General features: G+C 39.1%; 1 protein-coding gene across 4 annotated transcripts in view; it reads right to left on the bottom strand.

Annotated features, from left to right (window-relative positions):
• Positions 1-3,082: 3,082 nt before the first annotated feature.
• The window catches only part of LOC136771287 (receptor-type tyrosine-protein phosphatase beta), a 42,236-nt gene continuing 26,778 nt past the window's right edge, over positions 3,083-18,540 (bottom strand). For 2 of the 4 annotated variants that reach the window (XM_066723481.1, XM_066723484.1), the window contains 14 exons: positions 18,276-18,519; positions 18,052-18,158; positions 17,533-17,638; positions 14,647-14,730; positions 13,676-13,693; positions 13,496-13,577; positions 13,304-13,394; positions 12,760-12,836; positions 12,046-12,180; positions 11,646-11,768; positions 11,039-11,202; positions 9,321-9,456; positions 8,704-8,824; positions 3,083-7,982 (listed from right to left, as the gene is read on the bottom strand). In XM_066723481.1, the coding sequence (XP_066579578.1) occupies positions 7,960-7,982; positions 8,704-8,824; positions 9,321-9,456; positions 11,039-11,202; positions 11,646-11,768; positions 12,046-12,180; positions 12,760-12,836; positions 13,304-13,394; positions 13,496-13,577; positions 13,676-13,693; positions 14,647-14,730; positions 17,533-17,638; positions 18,052-18,158; positions 18,276-18,519 (1,511 nt within the window). In that variant the 3' untranslated portion in view covers positions 3,083-7,959. The remainder of the gene's footprint in view (positions 7,983-8,703; positions 8,825-9,320; positions 9,457-11,038; positions 11,203-11,645; positions 11,769-12,045; positions 12,181-12,759; positions 12,837-13,303; positions 13,395-13,495; positions 13,578-13,675; positions 13,694-14,646; positions 14,731-17,532; positions 17,639-18,051; positions 18,159-18,275; positions 18,520-18,540) is intronic. The other 2 variants (XM_066723482.1, XM_066723483.1) reach the window with 2 other exon arrangements.

Genomic DNA, 18,540 nt, shown 5'->3' on the forward strand with positions numbered 1-18,540 from the left:
TGGTGGGCAAACCAGAGATCTCAGTCAGAGTGATTTGACAGTGGCTTGACAGAGCCAAGTGGTCAGAAACGGATGTGGCCTCAGGCATTCAGTCACCAGCAGAATAATGTTAGCCCACACTAATCTCCTTTCACCCCAAAACACACAAACGAAACAGTACCGTGTCATAATGTTATGTCTACTGTTTCAGTAATGAATTGCAACAAAATCAACCAAAAAGCAAACATTTGTTGCCCTTTAGTGTTGCTGAAGATTGTGAGACGGAGTGTTTGATGTCATTGACAGCAGCACAAAGTATGCGATCGGCTTCAGATGTTCTAGAAACAGTGAAAGCAGCAGAGCAGAGCAACAGCTGCATCAATCCTGCACGTTCTCCCTCCCCAGGTGTTCGAATCAAAGACTTATTTGTTTAATTAAGATTTAAATTTACGACTCCTTTCCTTAAGTTGTTGTTTTTAATCTTCCCTAAAACAGGTACAATGTAAAACTGAGATTGTTAATACCATCTTGGGGTTTATTAAGTAAGCTCTTGAGTGAAAAATGGCTGGATTTAGACTAATACAAATCTTCCAACAGCTCTGTTGTTATTTTGTCACACATGTCGGAAAGTATTGGTACCCTTCCACTTAAAAAAAAAAACTCACAATTTTCTCTGATCTAAGTAGAAATTGACAAAAGTATTTGGTATCTACCATTCTTTATTTCACATTCAGTAGAAGAGAAACTTTTCTTTTGATTGATGATTACTTCACATTACTTTAAATAGTAAAATGAAAATGGCACGGACAAAAATATTGGGACCCTTAACCTAATATTTTGTTGCGCAGCCTTTAGAGACAATAACTGCAATCGAACGCTGTCTGTAGCTCTGAATGAGATTTCTACAACTGGTAGTTTGGTCCACTCTTCTTGAGCAAACCGCTCCAGTTCTCTCAGGTTTGATGGGGGCCTTTTCCCAACTGTGAGTTACAGCTCTTTACACAGATGTTCAATGGGATTTAGATCAGGACTCATAGAAGACCACTTCGGAACAGTCCAATGTTTTCTTCTCATCCATTCTTGGGTGCTTTTTGAGGTGTGTTTTGGGTCATTATCCTGCTGGAGGACCCATGACCTGTGACTGAGACACAGCTTTCTGACACTGGGCTGTACGTTTCACTCCAAAATGCCTTGATTGTCTATTGATTTCATCGTGCCCTACACAGATTCAAGGCACCCAGTGCCAGAGACAGCAAAGCAACCCCAAAACATTACTGAGCCTCATCCGTGTTTCACGGTAGGGATGGTGTTCTTTTCTTTGAAAGCTTAATTTTTTTCCCTGTAAACATGGAGTTGTTGTGATTTACCAAAAAGCTCTACTTTTGTTTCGTATGTCCAAAAGACATTCTCCCAGAAGGACTGTGGCTTGTCCACATGCATTTTGGCAAACTACAGTTGGGATTTGTTGTGTTTCTCTCTTAGAGAGATGTCTTCTACCATGGAGTCCATTGTCATTCAGACAGCGACTTGAAACTGTTGCACCTTGAGCTGGAATGTTGGGTTGGATCTGTTTTGAGGTTTTCCTTGGTTCTTTCTCCACCATTTGAACAATCCTTCTTTTCATTCTTGGGTCAATTTTCCTCTGCGGCCATGTCCAGAGATGTTGGCTACAGTCCCATGGGCCTTAAACTTCTTAATAATCTGGGCAACAGTGCTCACAGGAACATCAAGCTCTTTAGAGATGGTCTTGAGGTATCACTACAATACAATTATTTCATATAACTTCTAAAGGGTATCAATAATATTTTCCATATTTTCCATTTTAGAATGTCTTTATAGAATAAGCAAGAATTCAGTACTTTTTTTTCAGTACAGTTTTTTTGCTTTGTTCCACTGCAAAACAAAGACATGCATGTATGGATGTATGTTTTAATTTCATCACTTTTCAGGGCAAATGGTGCATTAATTGAATAAAATGCAAGGGTACCAATACTTTCAGCCACATCTGTAGCTATACATAATCAATGGGTTTGTGCTTCATGGTCACCGGAAAGGATGTTACATTTAAAGTGACAGATTGCGCGGATGTAAAATGAATGGCTCGTGGATATCAGCCAGACGTAGCTTAAATTAACCCAGAAAAAAATGTGATCAGAGCCATTCTTTTTCTTTTGGCAAGATAATGAAAAGCATGTAAGAACAGGTTACACTATGCTTTTTAAAATTAAACTGTGCAGATCTTAAATATCTCTTTTGAGAAGTTACTGCTCATAGGATGTTATTCAATTGGCCTGTCTGAAGGTCAGAAATCTTGCCCTCATGTTGTCTTTTGAAAAACATTGTCACTCTAGCATAATAAAATATAGTATAAATACCTACAAGTTCTGTTCCTAAAATTGCAATATGTTCAGTAATGAGGGATGGAGTGATATCTAGAATATAATCACTTTTAAAGATTATTATTTTCAAATAAAATGCTTGAATTTCCTTTACTTACCGTCTGCTTTACCAGTGTGAGTGTGCTTGGCTTGGCACTCTCCTGAGGTCTCAGGTTAAAGTCAAACTTTACGTGACAATTCACATAACAACATGTGAGGACGTGACCAACATGAAATATATTAACTTTTTCCATTAGGTTACCATTTGACCTTTTACCAGAAACAATATCTTGCACCATATTTCAGACCTGTAAGATTCTCCAGGTCTAATTTACCCACAGTGATAGAAGGAAACCTTTAGTTTCAGAGGTAAAGTGAGCATCAAAGTGCAGCTAAAGGATGCAAGGAAAGACCTGACATTTGTACCACCCAGATACTTCCCATGAGAAGTAATACTAATGGCTGGTTAGGGAATATTAAGGAACGCTTTCATCTCACCAACAGCATCCCAAGGTCTGATTTTGAACCAAACAACTCTTACTTATGAATGTATATCACACACACCAACTAACAGCCAAGCTTCTACGAGGTACAAAACAAACAAACATGAAAGATTACTAATCAAGTCTTATTGGGTCAAGTGAGCTCAGAAAATAACAGGATGACTTAGGCCCTATGGCGGAGGATGTATGTGAAAAACCTAAACAAAAAAGGACATTCTCACATCATTTATAATAATCTTTATTTAAAAAACATTCATAGAACATATAACTGAGTGCTGAAATTATGTAACATACATAGCTGGTTTTATTAGGAAGCTTTTTGAAAGCCTCCTAACTATGACATAAAATGTATGTTTTAAAGAGACAGTGTACATTTCATCTGCAAAGACAATATACCAACATTAAACATAACTTCTTCGACCAAAACTCAGTAGCATTCCAGATCCACATGGAGATGCTTCATACGGCTCATGCAGCAATTGTTTTACAACCACTTAGTAATTCAAACCCATTAGCTAAGAAATGTCTGAATCCCCTTTTCTAACAGTACACATTATATTACATCTCTTTAGAGAATAATTATACTCAGCAAGATATACTGCGAAATACAATATGTTTGCTAGTTTGATAATTGGAAATCTTCTCAATCTTTTGTTTTAAGGTTTGCTTTTCTACTCTCTCCTTCAGTTTCACCACATGATGTCTGTGCTTGTGCTATTAAACTGACTTGTTAATTTATTATTTGTATTTTACTATCGGATTTCTGCTTTGGTTGGAGTCTAAGCTCATGTGGTGCACAGAAGAGCACAGTATAGGTCAGAAACCACACCACTCATTGTTTTCCCATACAGAACAATATATAATATAGTATAGAAATGTATAATCCTTATATTATAATTTTTTGTGTATTTCAAATATATGTGATACATTTTTAATATATTTTTCTGGTAGTTAATCTATATATGTATTATATATTTTCAACAAAATATATTAAAATATGGATTACAGACTAAAACATAATGATCACACACATCTACTCCATCCATCCATCCATTTTTGAAACCGCTTATCCATGTGGGTCACGGGGACACACATCTACTATTATATATATATATATGTTCCATATGGGTTGCTACTTTCACTGCAGCCAGTTCTTTGGTGGTTCGCATTATTTGCATAAAATAATCTGAGGTTTCCAGACAAGAGCATTACATGTTTTTCACATTGAAGCCATAAATGCAGAGTTTAACATCTGAATCCTCCCATTTGTGAATTACACAGCTCTCACTGCATTGAACAAAGAAACGCTCTTGCGGTTTCTTACAAACTGCAGCCTCTGGGCCTTTAACACCAAACCACTTCTCTGAAACTGCAAGTGATCGGGCAATATTATATGCCATTATTTTGAGTCCTATACAACACATAATAGTGATCAAAAGAGCAGCAAATATACCTTTTTACAACCATTATGAGAATGTGAATAAGAAGGAAAAATGGCAAAGATACTGTAAGCATACAGCAGGATTGCTTTTTTCGTTCTGTAAGCCCAAATACAGTATATACATATACATATAGACATATAATAGCAATCATTATCAGCATTATCAAGCATGATTTTAATATGGTCAGTATTATCCAGTGACATTTGCTGTATATGTAAAATACGTTCATACATTTGTGTACAAAGCTTATATCGACCGATACATATTGCTACATACTTGGTTACATAAAATTGCAGAAAGAAATGCATCATATAAGCGAACTTGTGTTTAATAGCTACACAATTCTTAGAGCCCTGGAATGTTTCTTAAGACTCACACAACAGCAGTCATGAACGTTCAATAAGTTATAAACTAATTTATACCTGCTTTCCATGATTTGGAAATACTCAGATCAAAGGTGTGCTACATCATGCATTTATTTCAGAGGACCCTCAGAGTGCTTAATCTTTTTCATACATCATGAAATTAACTATGCTAAACTGCGACAACAAAGAGACCGCAAACACACATGCACTCACACTAACACACAAAACACGTGTTCATCACAAAGCATACAACGGTGACTCAAAGAAAGGAGGCATGATATTACAAAATCCTACCAAAGGAAATTGCAATTTCAAGCAGACCGAATTAAGATAAGGTAATTTTGCTGATAATTCCAATTCAAAGTGTGTAATGACTCATCAATCTCCTGTCGGAAAATGGTGGTGGCAAGTTGTTGCTTGGCAGTGCTAACTTGTTGCTTTGGCTTTGCGGTTTCAGCAGGACTGTCTATGCCCTCTGTTAATGGGGGTGGAAGTGTTTTACTTCCAAGTAATAATTATGCTGTTAAGCTTCTTAAACTGTGTGTGTGTGAGAGAGATGCAAAAAGCTGGACTGATCCACCGCAATTTACTTTAATTGTTGACTCGGTTTCAGTGGCCTTAGAGTTATCTTTGACCCAGTGCCCCGTGATAATTGTCTTTTATGAAACGAGATGGCGTAAAAAACATCTATCTTCACTTTTTTTTTTTTCTGTTTCCATATTTAATACAATACCTTTTTATAACACACATATACGCAGTGTTTTTAACGACATAGTCAGAAATAAGTGTACAATTAGTATTCAAATGTACAAACGCAATGTTAGTGGATGATGTGCCTGCATTGCTGCCTCTGATGGGATTATCTCGTGGCCATGTACGTGTGGGTGGTCACAGCTGACTGATTCCTATCTTTCGAGAACTATTCCAGCAGTGCGTGTGTTAGCAGCATTAAGGAGATTTTCTGCCATTCATGCACGCAATGAGACTGCCCTTGTCTCAGAGATGAATTAAATACACCAAAAGCCTGATTAAAGAAAGCATCGTGATCCAGTCTAAACCACATGGAAGTCTGCGGATGACATGCTTCTTAATGAAAAACAGAAAAAACAAAAAGTTTAAAATAATTCGCAGCCCAGATTAACACAGTCCCTATCAATTGCAATTCATAAATAGAAATGAATCGAAAAATGCTGTCCCTCTATCTCAGTTCTACACGATTATCTAAAAAGCCGTAACTCCTGTCTATCATCTGATGGGGGCTCGGGGGCTTACTACCTCCCTCAAGCATAAGGTTAAGATATATGCTGTTGCAGGGTGAGGTAAGCAATAAGGAATGGTTATTTGTCAAGGATAAAGTGATTTTTAAATATATAAAGTGCAGTATTAGTATCTAAAAATACATGTGCATATTACCTGACTGGTATTATTTATGAGATGGAGAAATCGACTGTGATTATTTGGCTGAATTAACAAGATAGAAATCTATTTTTTATATCTGTAGCTCCAGTGCTGAGTACCTCCCACAGGTACATTGCGCTGCTGAGCAAAAAACATTTTCTATCCGTTCCAGACATTGAGTCTAGATTACAATGGGTTTGACATGTTGGATACGTACTGGCAATTTTAAAATAATATTTTAGTTTTTCCTTCTTTCTTTTGTTTTTTTGTTTTCCGAAACATCTAAATGAAGTTATTCAGCATGATTAACACACTAGAAAAAGTGTCTCCTTCTACACTGAACATTTCTTATATACTCACAACACAAGAGGTAGCTTGAATGGCGGTTAATCTTTTTGATTTTTTCAGTAATCCAGGAAAACACTGACCTGTCTACTTGAGGGTTTCCATCTAATGATTAATAAACTGCACTATGATATATTGTAGGGGGGAAAAAACCTTTCCAATTTATGATGAGCAGCTTAATATACATTATTAAAGTACATTGAAACTATAATTATACAAACTACAACTCCTCAGTGTTTTTTCTTGGCTGTAAAGCTGATGAATAGGTAAACACAGTTTGCAAAACCCAAACTTTTGCAAACTTTTCTGACCTTTCTGTTGATTTCGAAGAGGTTTTTAAAATTATTGCATGAAAAAGGGTGGCTTTCAAGATTCTCCTCATTCTGGATAATGCGCCAAGCTATCCTCCCACCATTGCTGAGCTTTCTGAAAAGATCAGTCCTAATTCTGCCTCCAAACACAACCTCTCTCTTTCAACCCATGGACCAGGGAGTGGTAGCAGCTTTTAAAGCTTATTGAAGGCACGCATTTAAGCAGTTAATTATAGCTACTGAGGGGGATAATAAGGAAAGTGTTCTTGCATTTTGGAAGAGCTTTCACATCAAGAATGCTAGTGACATCATCGTGGAGGCCAGGGATGATGTCAAAGGACTGCTTGTATGGAGTTTGTTTTGGTTAAAGGCTTTGAACCATTAGAGAAGCTCCCAAGAATCATGGAAAATTGTGTTCCTCTTGCTCTGAGAGTGAGGATGTTGAAGAGCTGCTTGAGTCCCATTGCGAAGACCTCTCTACAGCTGATCTACAGCAACTTGTTGCTGAGGGGGATGTGGAAGCTGGAGATGAAGTTCAGGATGCTGCACCACGAGAGCTTTCCACTTCTCTGCTGTCTTCTATCCTGAGGGAAGTTGATAAGCAGGTGCAGCTCTTAGAAGACAGTGACTACAATGCAGATCACAGCAGGACAGCTTTTTGTGGAATAATGTCTATTAATAAATAGTGCCATCCTTTGTGTTACCTGCTATATTTTGTTTCACAAGGTCTCACAAGAATGCAGCTATCGCGTTAGAGCAGAAATGACTGTACCGATATGAGTTGGAATTTGTTTTATTACCAGAATGAGACACTTTTTAATTCAGACAGAACAAACACGCTTTAAGGCTGCATCTCCTTGATGAGGTTACTGGCACATAAACGCTTCCTACACGCCTAAGACGTGATTTTGATCATGTTTCTTGGGAGCTCCAACAATTATGTGCAAATAATATAATAGCTTAGTTGATCAAATAAACCAAACACTGTTATAGGAAGGTAACAAAAACATGGAAAAAATAAAAAACATATTTACATAAATATACTTCATTTATGCACGTATATATACAATACTCTGTAACTCTTAAATAAAATAATTTTGACAAAGATCACGGGGGAATAAAATATAAACACTCTAAAAAAATAAATTGCCATGAGTCCCTGTAGTGCTTTAATTGTGAAAACTGCATTAGAGAAGGATTTTTTTTTCCATTCAGAAGGGAGGCAGTCCTTACATTCTTTAGCGTCTTGTGTACACCATATCTGAAGACAAAACAAATAACCACCAAGACTGTTAGTTTACATTTGTTTAAATAAAGCCACATTTTGAATATATCTTGAAATGGAGAAAAACCCAACTACGATTATATTTTTGTTTTCTTTTAGGATCTGGCTTTTGCTGCAGCTATTTGTTAGCATGGGAAATAATCTAAGCAGAAGCAAACATGGGGAGAACAAATGAGAAAAGGTCCTTCAAGTTAAGCCTATGTACTGTCCTTGCATCTATCTAGAACTGCTGAAAAACGACTAGCAAATAGAGAGAGTGAGCCCAATACTAAGAAAATGATTTATCTCCGTCAGGCACAGATACATTGATTTTAAGCAATAATGTCAAGCAACTGCAAACTGCAGGTTGAGAACTGAAGTCCCCTAAGGAAGAGGTTGTAACCTGCCACAAGAATGGCAAAACAGACACTTAATTTTGTGGCACCTACTAAAAATATCTGGCAATAATGAGTAAAGGCAGATCCAGACAATCAAGCACTTCACGTTCTGATTAAAATCTTAGTGTGTGTGATAGAAGTTTGCCATAAAATTGGATAGCCTGATGTAATATGGGAAATCACAAGTTCTGGAAGTAGGAAACAAGATAGAAGTGCAGAGGAACCAGAAGCAGCCTCTTGCTTTACAAAACAGGACTCAGAAGAACAGATTGCATGGTCTCTAGTGGGCTTTCTGAGATAGCAGATGTGCCAAGTGTTACCTCGGTGGTACTCTGGGTTGACGTTCTCGTAGATCGGATACAGTGGGTTCTCCTGCTCGTTCCGTAGTTTCCTTGCTCTCAGCACATCTCGGACACACTGGTGTAAGTAGGCATACTGGCACTGCGAGAGGAAGAAAGCCTGTTGAAGCCCACTTCCTGCACCTCACTGCACCTGAGAGTGTTTTATGTTCGAATCTGTTTCCGTGCGGGGAGCCGGGCTGCACTCATAAGTTAACTGTCAGTTGGTGAACTGACAAACACCCTGAACAAACTGAAAATCTCTTTATCCAGGTTTCGGTATTGACCTGCTTCTCACAGAAGTGTGTGAAACTAATTTTGATCACATAAGAAAATAAACTGTGAGTATGTTGGATTAAAAAGTGATTGAACACTATTTTTGTTTCGATTTTAAAGTCTAGATGTGCACTTCAGAATGTACAGAACTACTGAGCTTCAATGATGGCTTGATTATTTGATAGCTGTATTTTTGTTGTTAGCATTCAGGAGATCATTTACCAACTGTGAAACTAGAGCAGATATATAACTCAAGGAACGGTTCTCAGAATTTTAAAAAAGGCTGCAGGAGATGCTAAAATTTAACAGCAAAAGTAAATTACCTCTGTCTGCACCATGTGGGCCCTGTGAAGCCGCAGATCAAAGACAGACCCATAAATATCCAGCGTATCCTTGGTGTCGAGCTGCTGGAGGACTCTGTCCAAGGCAATGAACGTGCCTGTTCTGCCAACACCGGCACTGCCAAGCAAACAAAGAGAATAGCAAACCATTCAATAAGGAGATATATTATTTAAAGCACACTGTGGGAAATAGTTTCAGTTTTTAGTCTCAAAAGCTGAATAAGCAAGTAAGAAAATGATTTACTTCACATCAGCTTCACTTGTTATGCAGAACATCTATGTGAAGCATCAGTTATAGTGGGGGGGAATGAAAAGTTTGCATCAATAAAACATATCCAAATATTTTATTGGTGCTGCTGCTCGAATGTAATGGCAGTGCATTAGCTTGGTGTGGGATCACGGAGGAGTGGAGAATGAAATTAAAATGTCAACCGCCAAATGAAACAGGACTAGTACATGCAGTTTTAGGAAGCTTATTTGGAAAGATTATGATTTCTTGAAATGTAAGAAATGAGGAAATTTGAGAAACTGACTTGAAATTGCAGGAAATACCGAGACCTTTTCGAACCTGTATGTATCTCAAATACCCATAATAAAAAAACAGAATTAAAGAAAAGCCTGATACTTCTCCCCACACAACTGAACAAGATGAGAAAATAAAATTCAAGTCACAAACACGTCTTGAGGAATCAAGCTTATGGATATTCCAAAATATGCCTGGCTGAATATATACAAGAGCATTCTGCACATTCAGATGGCTTTGGTGAAATAGGTAAGACGTTACAGTGAATTATCAGCTTAAGCACAGTAAGTAATTATCCTTTCCCCCCCCAAACCGTTCATATGCCATTCTTAACTGGTTAATGGCTGAATCTAAGTTTTTGGTCCATTATGACATCAAGGACCAGCGTGCTTTGATCTCAGACTCAGGACCGCAGCCGCAGCGTTAAAGCAGGCCAGGGATTTCTCCTCTCCGGGCCGTGTGTATGTGGCAATTAGAGCCTCTCGCAGTATGTTCACTTAACAACCACAGTCTGCTCTAGTCCTGTGAGCCAGAGATTAAAGTGGGAATGATACAGCTCATTCCTTCCTGAGCTCAGAACTGGTAATACAGGGCCCCAAAGGGCAGTCATTTTTATTTGTAGTTGATATGTTTTCACCCAGAGCAAAATTTACATCCTGCAATCCAGCACTAGCGCATTTACATTCCTTGAGAAGACTGTGGAAGATGCAGAATGTTTTTATTATTGTTGACATTTCTGTATTCCTTAAAATGCGTAACTGGAATGCATATTTACTTTGCATTCAGACAAGCATGTTTCACAATGTAATTAAATTGTGCCCAAGGATAAGTGAATAGATAATACAGATTTTCCAGTCTGCATAATGGAATAAAAATGAAGAAATTACACACATTTTAAGTGGCAAGGAGAAGGAAAGTGTGAGAAGTGCTACTGCATTGCAACTTTGAGGGATTTTTTTTTTACTGGGGTGTCAAAACTCTTTAATTTGGAAGTGCTGAGGTGTTTAAAAATTAATATCATGTGCAGACTCAGTTGAGCTTGGCAATTTTCCCTCCCATAGCCCATCTGTCTAGGGCAAGCACCTTGAGTCTTAAGAAGAAAAAGTAGCCACAAACATGCTGATACTGGGATAATAACGCATCCTCCTTCCCATTCCTATTGTCATCTAGTTGTTACCTGCAGTGCACTGTCGTGGGCCCTGAGCCCGGGGTTCTGTTGATGTAGTCCCTCACAGTCCTCACAAACTGGATCAGGGACTGCGTGGTCTCTGGGACGCCGTGGTCTGGCCACACGGTGTAGTGGAAGTGACGCACCGTCCGAGCATCGTTCACCTGGTCCTCCTGGAGACGGGGAATAAAGAGTCTCAGCATCTGAACATCCAAGCACAGCCTACATAGTGCTTTATGAGAATAGAATATTGATACGCCGAATGTGCCGGCTTTCTGTGCCGCCTGCCTTTATTTTCAGATAACAAGGTGGTGCTGTTACAACAATCTATCAGGAACGAAGCGACACAAATCAAAAAGTTATACCGGAGAAACAGACATGCCAAGTGATTTAGAAAGGTAGCGCACACAATAATGAGAACGGCAGGAATGAGAGCATACACTGAGGCATGAGAGCAGAACACTGACAAAGACACAGGGATGTAAACAAAAATGAAGAAAAGAGACATGCAAACGAAGCCATCTTAAAAGACTGGTACGCCTACATTCTACTAAGAGTGTGCCAAGATTTTTACTTTGTACCTTTACAATAAAAACAGACATGTCAATAATCTTACGCTACAGATTTTGAACTCGCGGATGGTCCATTCCGGCAAGACAGATTCTGACTGCATCTCCACCACCAGGTCACCATAATACAGCGGGTCCTGATCGAAGGGCCAGTAGTGATCACACTTCACCTAAACAAAGGATAAAGCACAATGAACGAGCTATCCCCCTTTAGGATCACTGGCAGCATATTGAAAGCCTGATGGAATACATCCTTTCAGGGCAAGATAAGGATATTATATTTTGTATTGGCTGCTAAAAAAATGATCATCGAGCAAGTATATGAAAGTTTATCAGGACACAGTTTGACATCTAACCTTTTAATTATTTCATTTTGGAAACCTAGGGAATATTCTTCCAAATAGAAACAATAACAGAGCAATATCTGAAGGTGGCCCCCTGACTCACCCGTCCTTTCTCCAGGCACTGCGTCACCATGACTATGTTGTGAACGTTCTGCTCCCAGACCATCTTCCAGAAGTCATCTTTGGTCCCGGGCAGCGGGCCCTGCGTGGCGATGTATTCTCGGCGGAAGTTGATGCCCTGGAATCAGCCAAAAATAGTAAAACTCAGCTCTCCATTTCTAAAAATGTAACAATTTAATCACATCTATGTGGATCAGACAATAGTTAAAAAGAACATTGTGGAAGGGAACTGTACTGTCTAATGTGGTGATTAAAGGGGTAGACATGCATTAGTATTTGCTCTTTCCTTCATGTCTAATGATTTATATATCCACTGTAGTTTATGTATACACTGACTCGTTTGCAAAGAGCGCTATATAAAATAAGGATTGATTCTCTGAATGATGGATATTTGGATTATGTCCCACATTTGTTTAGTAGTCTTGGCTGGGCATATGTTACTGGGTGTTTCTCTCTCGTTGGCTAGGAAAGAAACATAGTTAGCAGTTGAAGAGCTTCAAAGTGGCAGATGGATCGCTTGTAAGCATGTGTCCAAAGAGGCAAGACAGTATATCGCCCTGGCTTATATTCCGCCTTCTGTGTTTAGTAGATTGGCAGCTTTTTCTTGATAAGGGTCAAATATATGTTTGTCTAAACTAAGCAGTATCGCAGCAAGGGAAAATATAGACAAAGGGGTGCAAAACAAAAATGCACTTACAGGTATGTAACTGGCATTGATGTAATCAGAGCATGGGTCGTCATCGATGTAGGAGAGCTTCACTCGAGTTGAATCGTCTGGAAAGTGGTATTGGAATGTGTCAGAGTTTTCTAAAGAAGTCTCACCTGTTCGGTTCTTTCTAAAACATCTAAATATAGTCAACACTCACACTAAACTACATGCAACTAAGATATTTAAGGCACATTTTACAGCATTTCTACCAGCATTAAGACAAGTGCTTGCTATGCATTTCAGTATAAATTGTTTCTTACAAAAACAGTCCCATTTTGAAAACATTCTAGACATGCTGATGCCCCAAACTTGTAAAATACAGTTTAAGATTTAAACAATATTTTTTCTATTCTCAGTCTGCTTAATATAGTTTCATAGGACAAGCTTAAGGGTTCACCTTGCCCGTTCTACTTTATTATTTAATAAGCTGCTATATACTCTATACTATATATATAATACTGACATTCTGATCATGATTGCTTACAATATAGCCACTGAAGGGTAGTATTACATACATATACATGAAACTTACAGGGCAGTATATTATTGTATCGATTTTTGCCTCTGTTCTCAGGTAAAAGTGCTGTATCAAGGGATTGGTTTCGACCAATGTCTTTCAGGTCCTGAAAAGAAAGCAGTATATTTAATGGATTCAAATAATTTAGGAAGGCCACAGTAGGAGGATAGCAAGCAAATCAATGTGTCACCCTGAACTAAATTTTACCTCGTATTCCTCCGAAAGAAGGTAATTAGAGTCAGCCTGTAGTTTGGTAAAGTGGGCTTCAAATTGTACAATCTTGATAGGGCTGTGAAAAGAATTAGGAAAACGTTTGTTGAAAAAAACCATGACAGCTGCGACACAAAATAATAACAGATTTGTTTTGTAAAATACAATCAAATGTACCTTGAAATTCGACGGTTGCTGAAAAAGAAAAGAAGAGAGGGTCAAATATGAAAATATGTTGTTGTGCCTAAAGGCATTTCAAATTAAAAAATTAAATGCCACCAGTACAGATTACATCACTATTTTGATGTCTCATTTAATGCCTGTCTAACTCAATTGTCTGCTTTTGTCATATCCTGACTAGTTTTTATTAGCATTTTAAATGTTTAACTACCGGAATGAAACAATGAACATGTTTTGGAACAACAATGAGAATATAATGCTTTGTGTAAAATCAGTTTAATATATCATAAAACACAGTATGGGAATCTAAATGTGTCTTATTTAACTCAGTGCCCTTATTCACAGTGTGCATCATATAAACCAAAAATATAGTTCTGTTTTGCCGCAGCTAGTCTGAATTGTTTTAAAATCAATGTGTTCGTTTATGGCATTGATCTCTTAAAATTGTCTATACAATTTAATAAGAATCAGGATAAATGGAAGTCAGAATTGAAAAAGACTGTCGACAAACCGAAGATGCTGAGTGTGAGCCTCCTCAAGAGGACATCCATCAATGCAATTAACAACCCTTGTAACACAATGACGCACAATGAATGAAACATCTAAAGCGCTCTCTGATACCAAATGAGAGTCTTATTATGTCAGTAATTACAGATTTATCATTCATGCATATAAATACTCCAGAGAAATCTACTGCTTACATCCTCAAACCCATCTCTTGTCACAAGACTAAACAAAGCCAGTAGATCACATGGTTCACTTAGTTTGCCCTATTTTGTGTCCCTGCCTCTGTCTTCAATTCTAGTGAACAAAAACCTTTATTTCTAACTACTTCAGCCACCAGACCACTGAAGGCTTGTTAAAAACTGGCAGGGAGGTAAACGTGAAAATGGTCCCATATTGTAAGATTGCAAAAATGATGTCTAATCTCTTTTTTTCAAGCCATGATTGCATGCTCTCTCTATTACCTTCTGAGTCCAGTGTGTGCATTGCCTGAGGTGGGTCTCTCTCGCCGGGCACTCATCCTCACAGTGGGCTGCTCCTCAACGCTTCTGCAAGTGCCAGGAAAACCAATCAGAGCACAAACTTGTAAAATAGGGCTTTGTACAAACACTGCCAGGAAAATAGCAGTCTAGATAAACCAAGGACCTCAGACATTTAATCTTATCTTATTTCTTAATCTTTCAATAATTACCAGTTGATCAGATGACTTCGCATTGATTCGCATTTTTCAGAATTGCCCCTGAACAAATCCCAGGGACCGGCTTACAAGATCTGTTTCTTGATTTACGTTGAAAACCTTTAAGAGGCTTGCCTGAATGCACCCTAATAGATCAATAACACCCACCCTCAGTTAGTTTCAGGTAGGAGCCACACTTAATATTGCCCTGCAGCAGTACGGTGGGGTGGCAACTGTTTGCAATGAAAAGTGGAAAACGCATTAACCACCAACCCCTTTTAAAGTGCAGAATCTTATTGAAAGCAACAACTTTTCTATTAAAGGAGTGATGCACTGTTCAGGTGAATACAGAGCAGTCTTATACAAACAGGGACTGACCTTTCCTTTACAATGTCTTATAAGAGGTGACTTGCTTTGTACTTGGCTTAATTGGTGCAGCAGAACTTTTCCCTGAATGCACCGCTTGACACTGAAGTCTTTGGACTTGGTGACAGCAGATATGTCATTTTGTTGACTGTATGTTTCTCTTTTTAGCTGCATCAGCTCCGTCCCCCTGAGTATCACTGAGCCACAAGAAGGAAAGTTCAGTGAAGCCATTAATGAAATACATTTTAATTGAGGATAGTATGATACCATGGACAACATGGGGCCAAAAAATGATTCAGAGAAATATGCACTGATGATAAATATGTGGTTATCAAGGAGAAATGTCAAGTGGGGCCTGTGTTGTATTTTTAGAAACCAGATGGACCGTGAATAGATCTGTGAACTGTAGTGAATAGGTACGCATGATCTTGTCAAACCTGTTCTCAAGGAGACCGCTCAGTCCCCAGAGTTAGAAAGCCGGCTCTGTTATTCTCAAGGATGCTCAAGCGCCATATTAAGCCTTTTTTAGTTACAATGTTGTATCTCTTGAGATAATGGCAAAACTAATAGATATTATTTAATGGACATAACATTTGTTGAAGGCAGAGGTACTTCGATAAGGAGAACACATGTGTGCTCCACATGTGACAGCCTGTATAGAGACACAAACACGACAATGGGTGCATGTTCGTGTAAGTGCTGATCACATAATATCGGCAAGAAATGTACACATAGGCAGATGGTTTTAAGTTGTCTGGATATGCAATAGGGTGTTAAAGCCTACTGTACATCATCCAGTAGTGGCAGCTTAATTTTACTTGAGCAGACATTACTTTGCCACCATCTGCTTCATCCATGTTTACAGGATATTTACAGCTTCCATAGGACGCTATGGAGAGGAAATAAGACCTGGCCATTCAAGGTCTCTTACGAGTGCTCCTCGTAGTCTGAGCGGTAGTTAAGATGGAGGCAATTCTCTGTTTTTCAAGTACCTTGACTGGCTTAAGCTACCATGTAATGCAGCAACCCCTCTTTCACAGTAGAGAGAGAATTGATTGACAAGGTTATGTTACTAACCTTGACAAAAGCATTTATGTATCTTTTGCAGAGGGAAGGTTGAAGGTTTCAAAGGTGTGGCAGACATACTGTATACAGTTAGGTCCATCAATATTTGGACAGTGACACGACTGTCATCATTTTGGCTCTGTACGCCCCAAGAACAAGCAGGAACTAAAGACAGCTGCAGTGCAGGCCTGGCAGAGCATTACTAGGGAAGAAACCCAGCATCTGGTGATGTCTATGTGTTCCAGACTTCAGGCAGTCATTGTCTGCAAAGGATTTGGGACCAATTATTGAAACTCACAATTTAATTCATGATGTTTTTAGTTTGTCCAATTACTTTTGAACCCCTAAAATTGGGGGGACCACATATACAAATGGGTGTAATTCCTACACCATTCAGCCAGTTTGGATGTAACTACCCTCAAATTAAAGATGAAAGTTAGCATTTAAAGCACATCTTGATTGTTTCCTTTCAAATCCATTGAGGTGGCATACGAGCCAAAATGATGACAATTGTGTCACTGTCCAAATATTTATGGACCTAACTGTATATAATCTAAAGATGCCTTTTGTTACATATGCATTTCATCTGTTCGGAATAAAAAGTGGAGGAAACACAGAATTCTATATTTCTTAATCCATGGGACCAAGCCTTTACTGTCAGCACAGATGATGAAGCGTGTCTCAGGGAATTACTTTAAGGAAGTGGTCTCAAAATGTATTCTGAACCCTCCAGCAGAGCCCCAGTTAAAACTCAAATGCTTTTGGTTGGAGGCTGGTGTAGAGGAATTAGGTTAATGCCTCTCTGATGGCAATCCCAGGGGCAGACTGATAGAATCCCTTGGTGGCTGTGCCCTTGGCTGCCTGGTTTGAATTCGGCCTTGGGGAGTTGAGTTCAGATGGTGGCAATTCATTTCTCAAGGGTGTGATTTTTTAAGAGGTCGAATATACCGAGGACATCCACTTTTTCCGTAGCGGTCTGCCCTACAAGGTGTATTCCTGCTGTATCAGCGATATGCCATGCAACAATAAGCTGACTTCCTCTTAAAAATAATTAAATGCATGGGTCTTTGCAAAGGAGCTGTAGAAAATGTCATTCTTCCATTCATCACTCACTGGGATTCTACCCTGAAATACCTACTTGTTAGGATACCACCCCAAGTGCAATGAATATTAAGCTCCAAATTAAAAGGGAAATCACTCTGCCTGATTGCGAGGTATAGAGGTAAACTGTCCTGTCACTCACACTTTGCGGACCTTCTGACGACAGATAAGCAGAGCAGTCACCCCGATCAGCATGGCGATCAGAAACAAACCAGCGCTGATTCCTTCTATGACTCCGGACAGCGGTTCTGCAGGAAAAAAGAAACACAAAACACAGCCACACCGTGGGTTACAAGACAAGGGCACCGTTATTGATGGGGGTTTGGTCTGGCTTTTTGGATCACTATTACTACTGACTTTGTACCTTTACCTTTTATCTGTCAAGGGCTGCAGTATCATATCATTAATGTACAGCGGGGACATGTTTGGATAAATCCTCGTTGGGTTTAAAGCTGTCTAATTTGCTCACAGATGGAAACTTCTGAAATACAACATACTGGGGGAGTCTGGTGCAGCAAGTAATCAAATCCAATTCTCTTTCGAAATAACAGAATATAATATCGAGTCAAATTCAATTACTTATAAATGGGCAGTGGAAAAAATCAATGGCACACACGAGAACACAGAAAGTCTGTTATACGGCAGCTGGAGACATGCTTACCTGCCTCAGTCATTAAGGGCGGCGAGAAGAAGGTGTCAGTGAAGAGGGGCTGGAAGAACTCCTTGTGGTCTTCATCAAATAGCTGGGTGAAAGCTCGGATGCTGATCCTGGCAACGCGAAATTGAGCATTAACAACATTATGATGGACATTTGAATAAGTAAACAGATACTTTCAGACAACATGTCCTGCTGTGACAGAGTGACAGAGTGACAGAGTGCAGCACCTGTAGGGGGTTTTGGGTTTCAGCGGGCCATCACAGAACCGCTGCTGCGACTGGTCGCATTCCCCTCCCAGGGTCTCCATCCCCGCCCCCAGGTTGATCTCGAAGCTCTGGATGCTGTTGTCGGGGTTCTCGGCACACCGGCTGGCAAAGTAATTGGTCTGGTAGGCCCGGATCGAACTGTTGAGGTTATAGTCCGTGTATGAGGGCAGGGGGTGCTGATGCTCTGGCCGAAGGATGTCACTGGCTAGAGAGGAGCAAAGCAAGA

This window comes from Amia ocellicauda, chromosome 15, assembly GCF_036373705.1.
Source record: "Amia ocellicauda isolate fAmiCal2 chromosome 15, fAmiCal2.hap1, whole genome shotgun sequence".
NCBI lineage: Eukaryota > Metazoa > Chordata > Actinopteri > Amiiformes > Amiidae > Amia > Amia ocellicauda.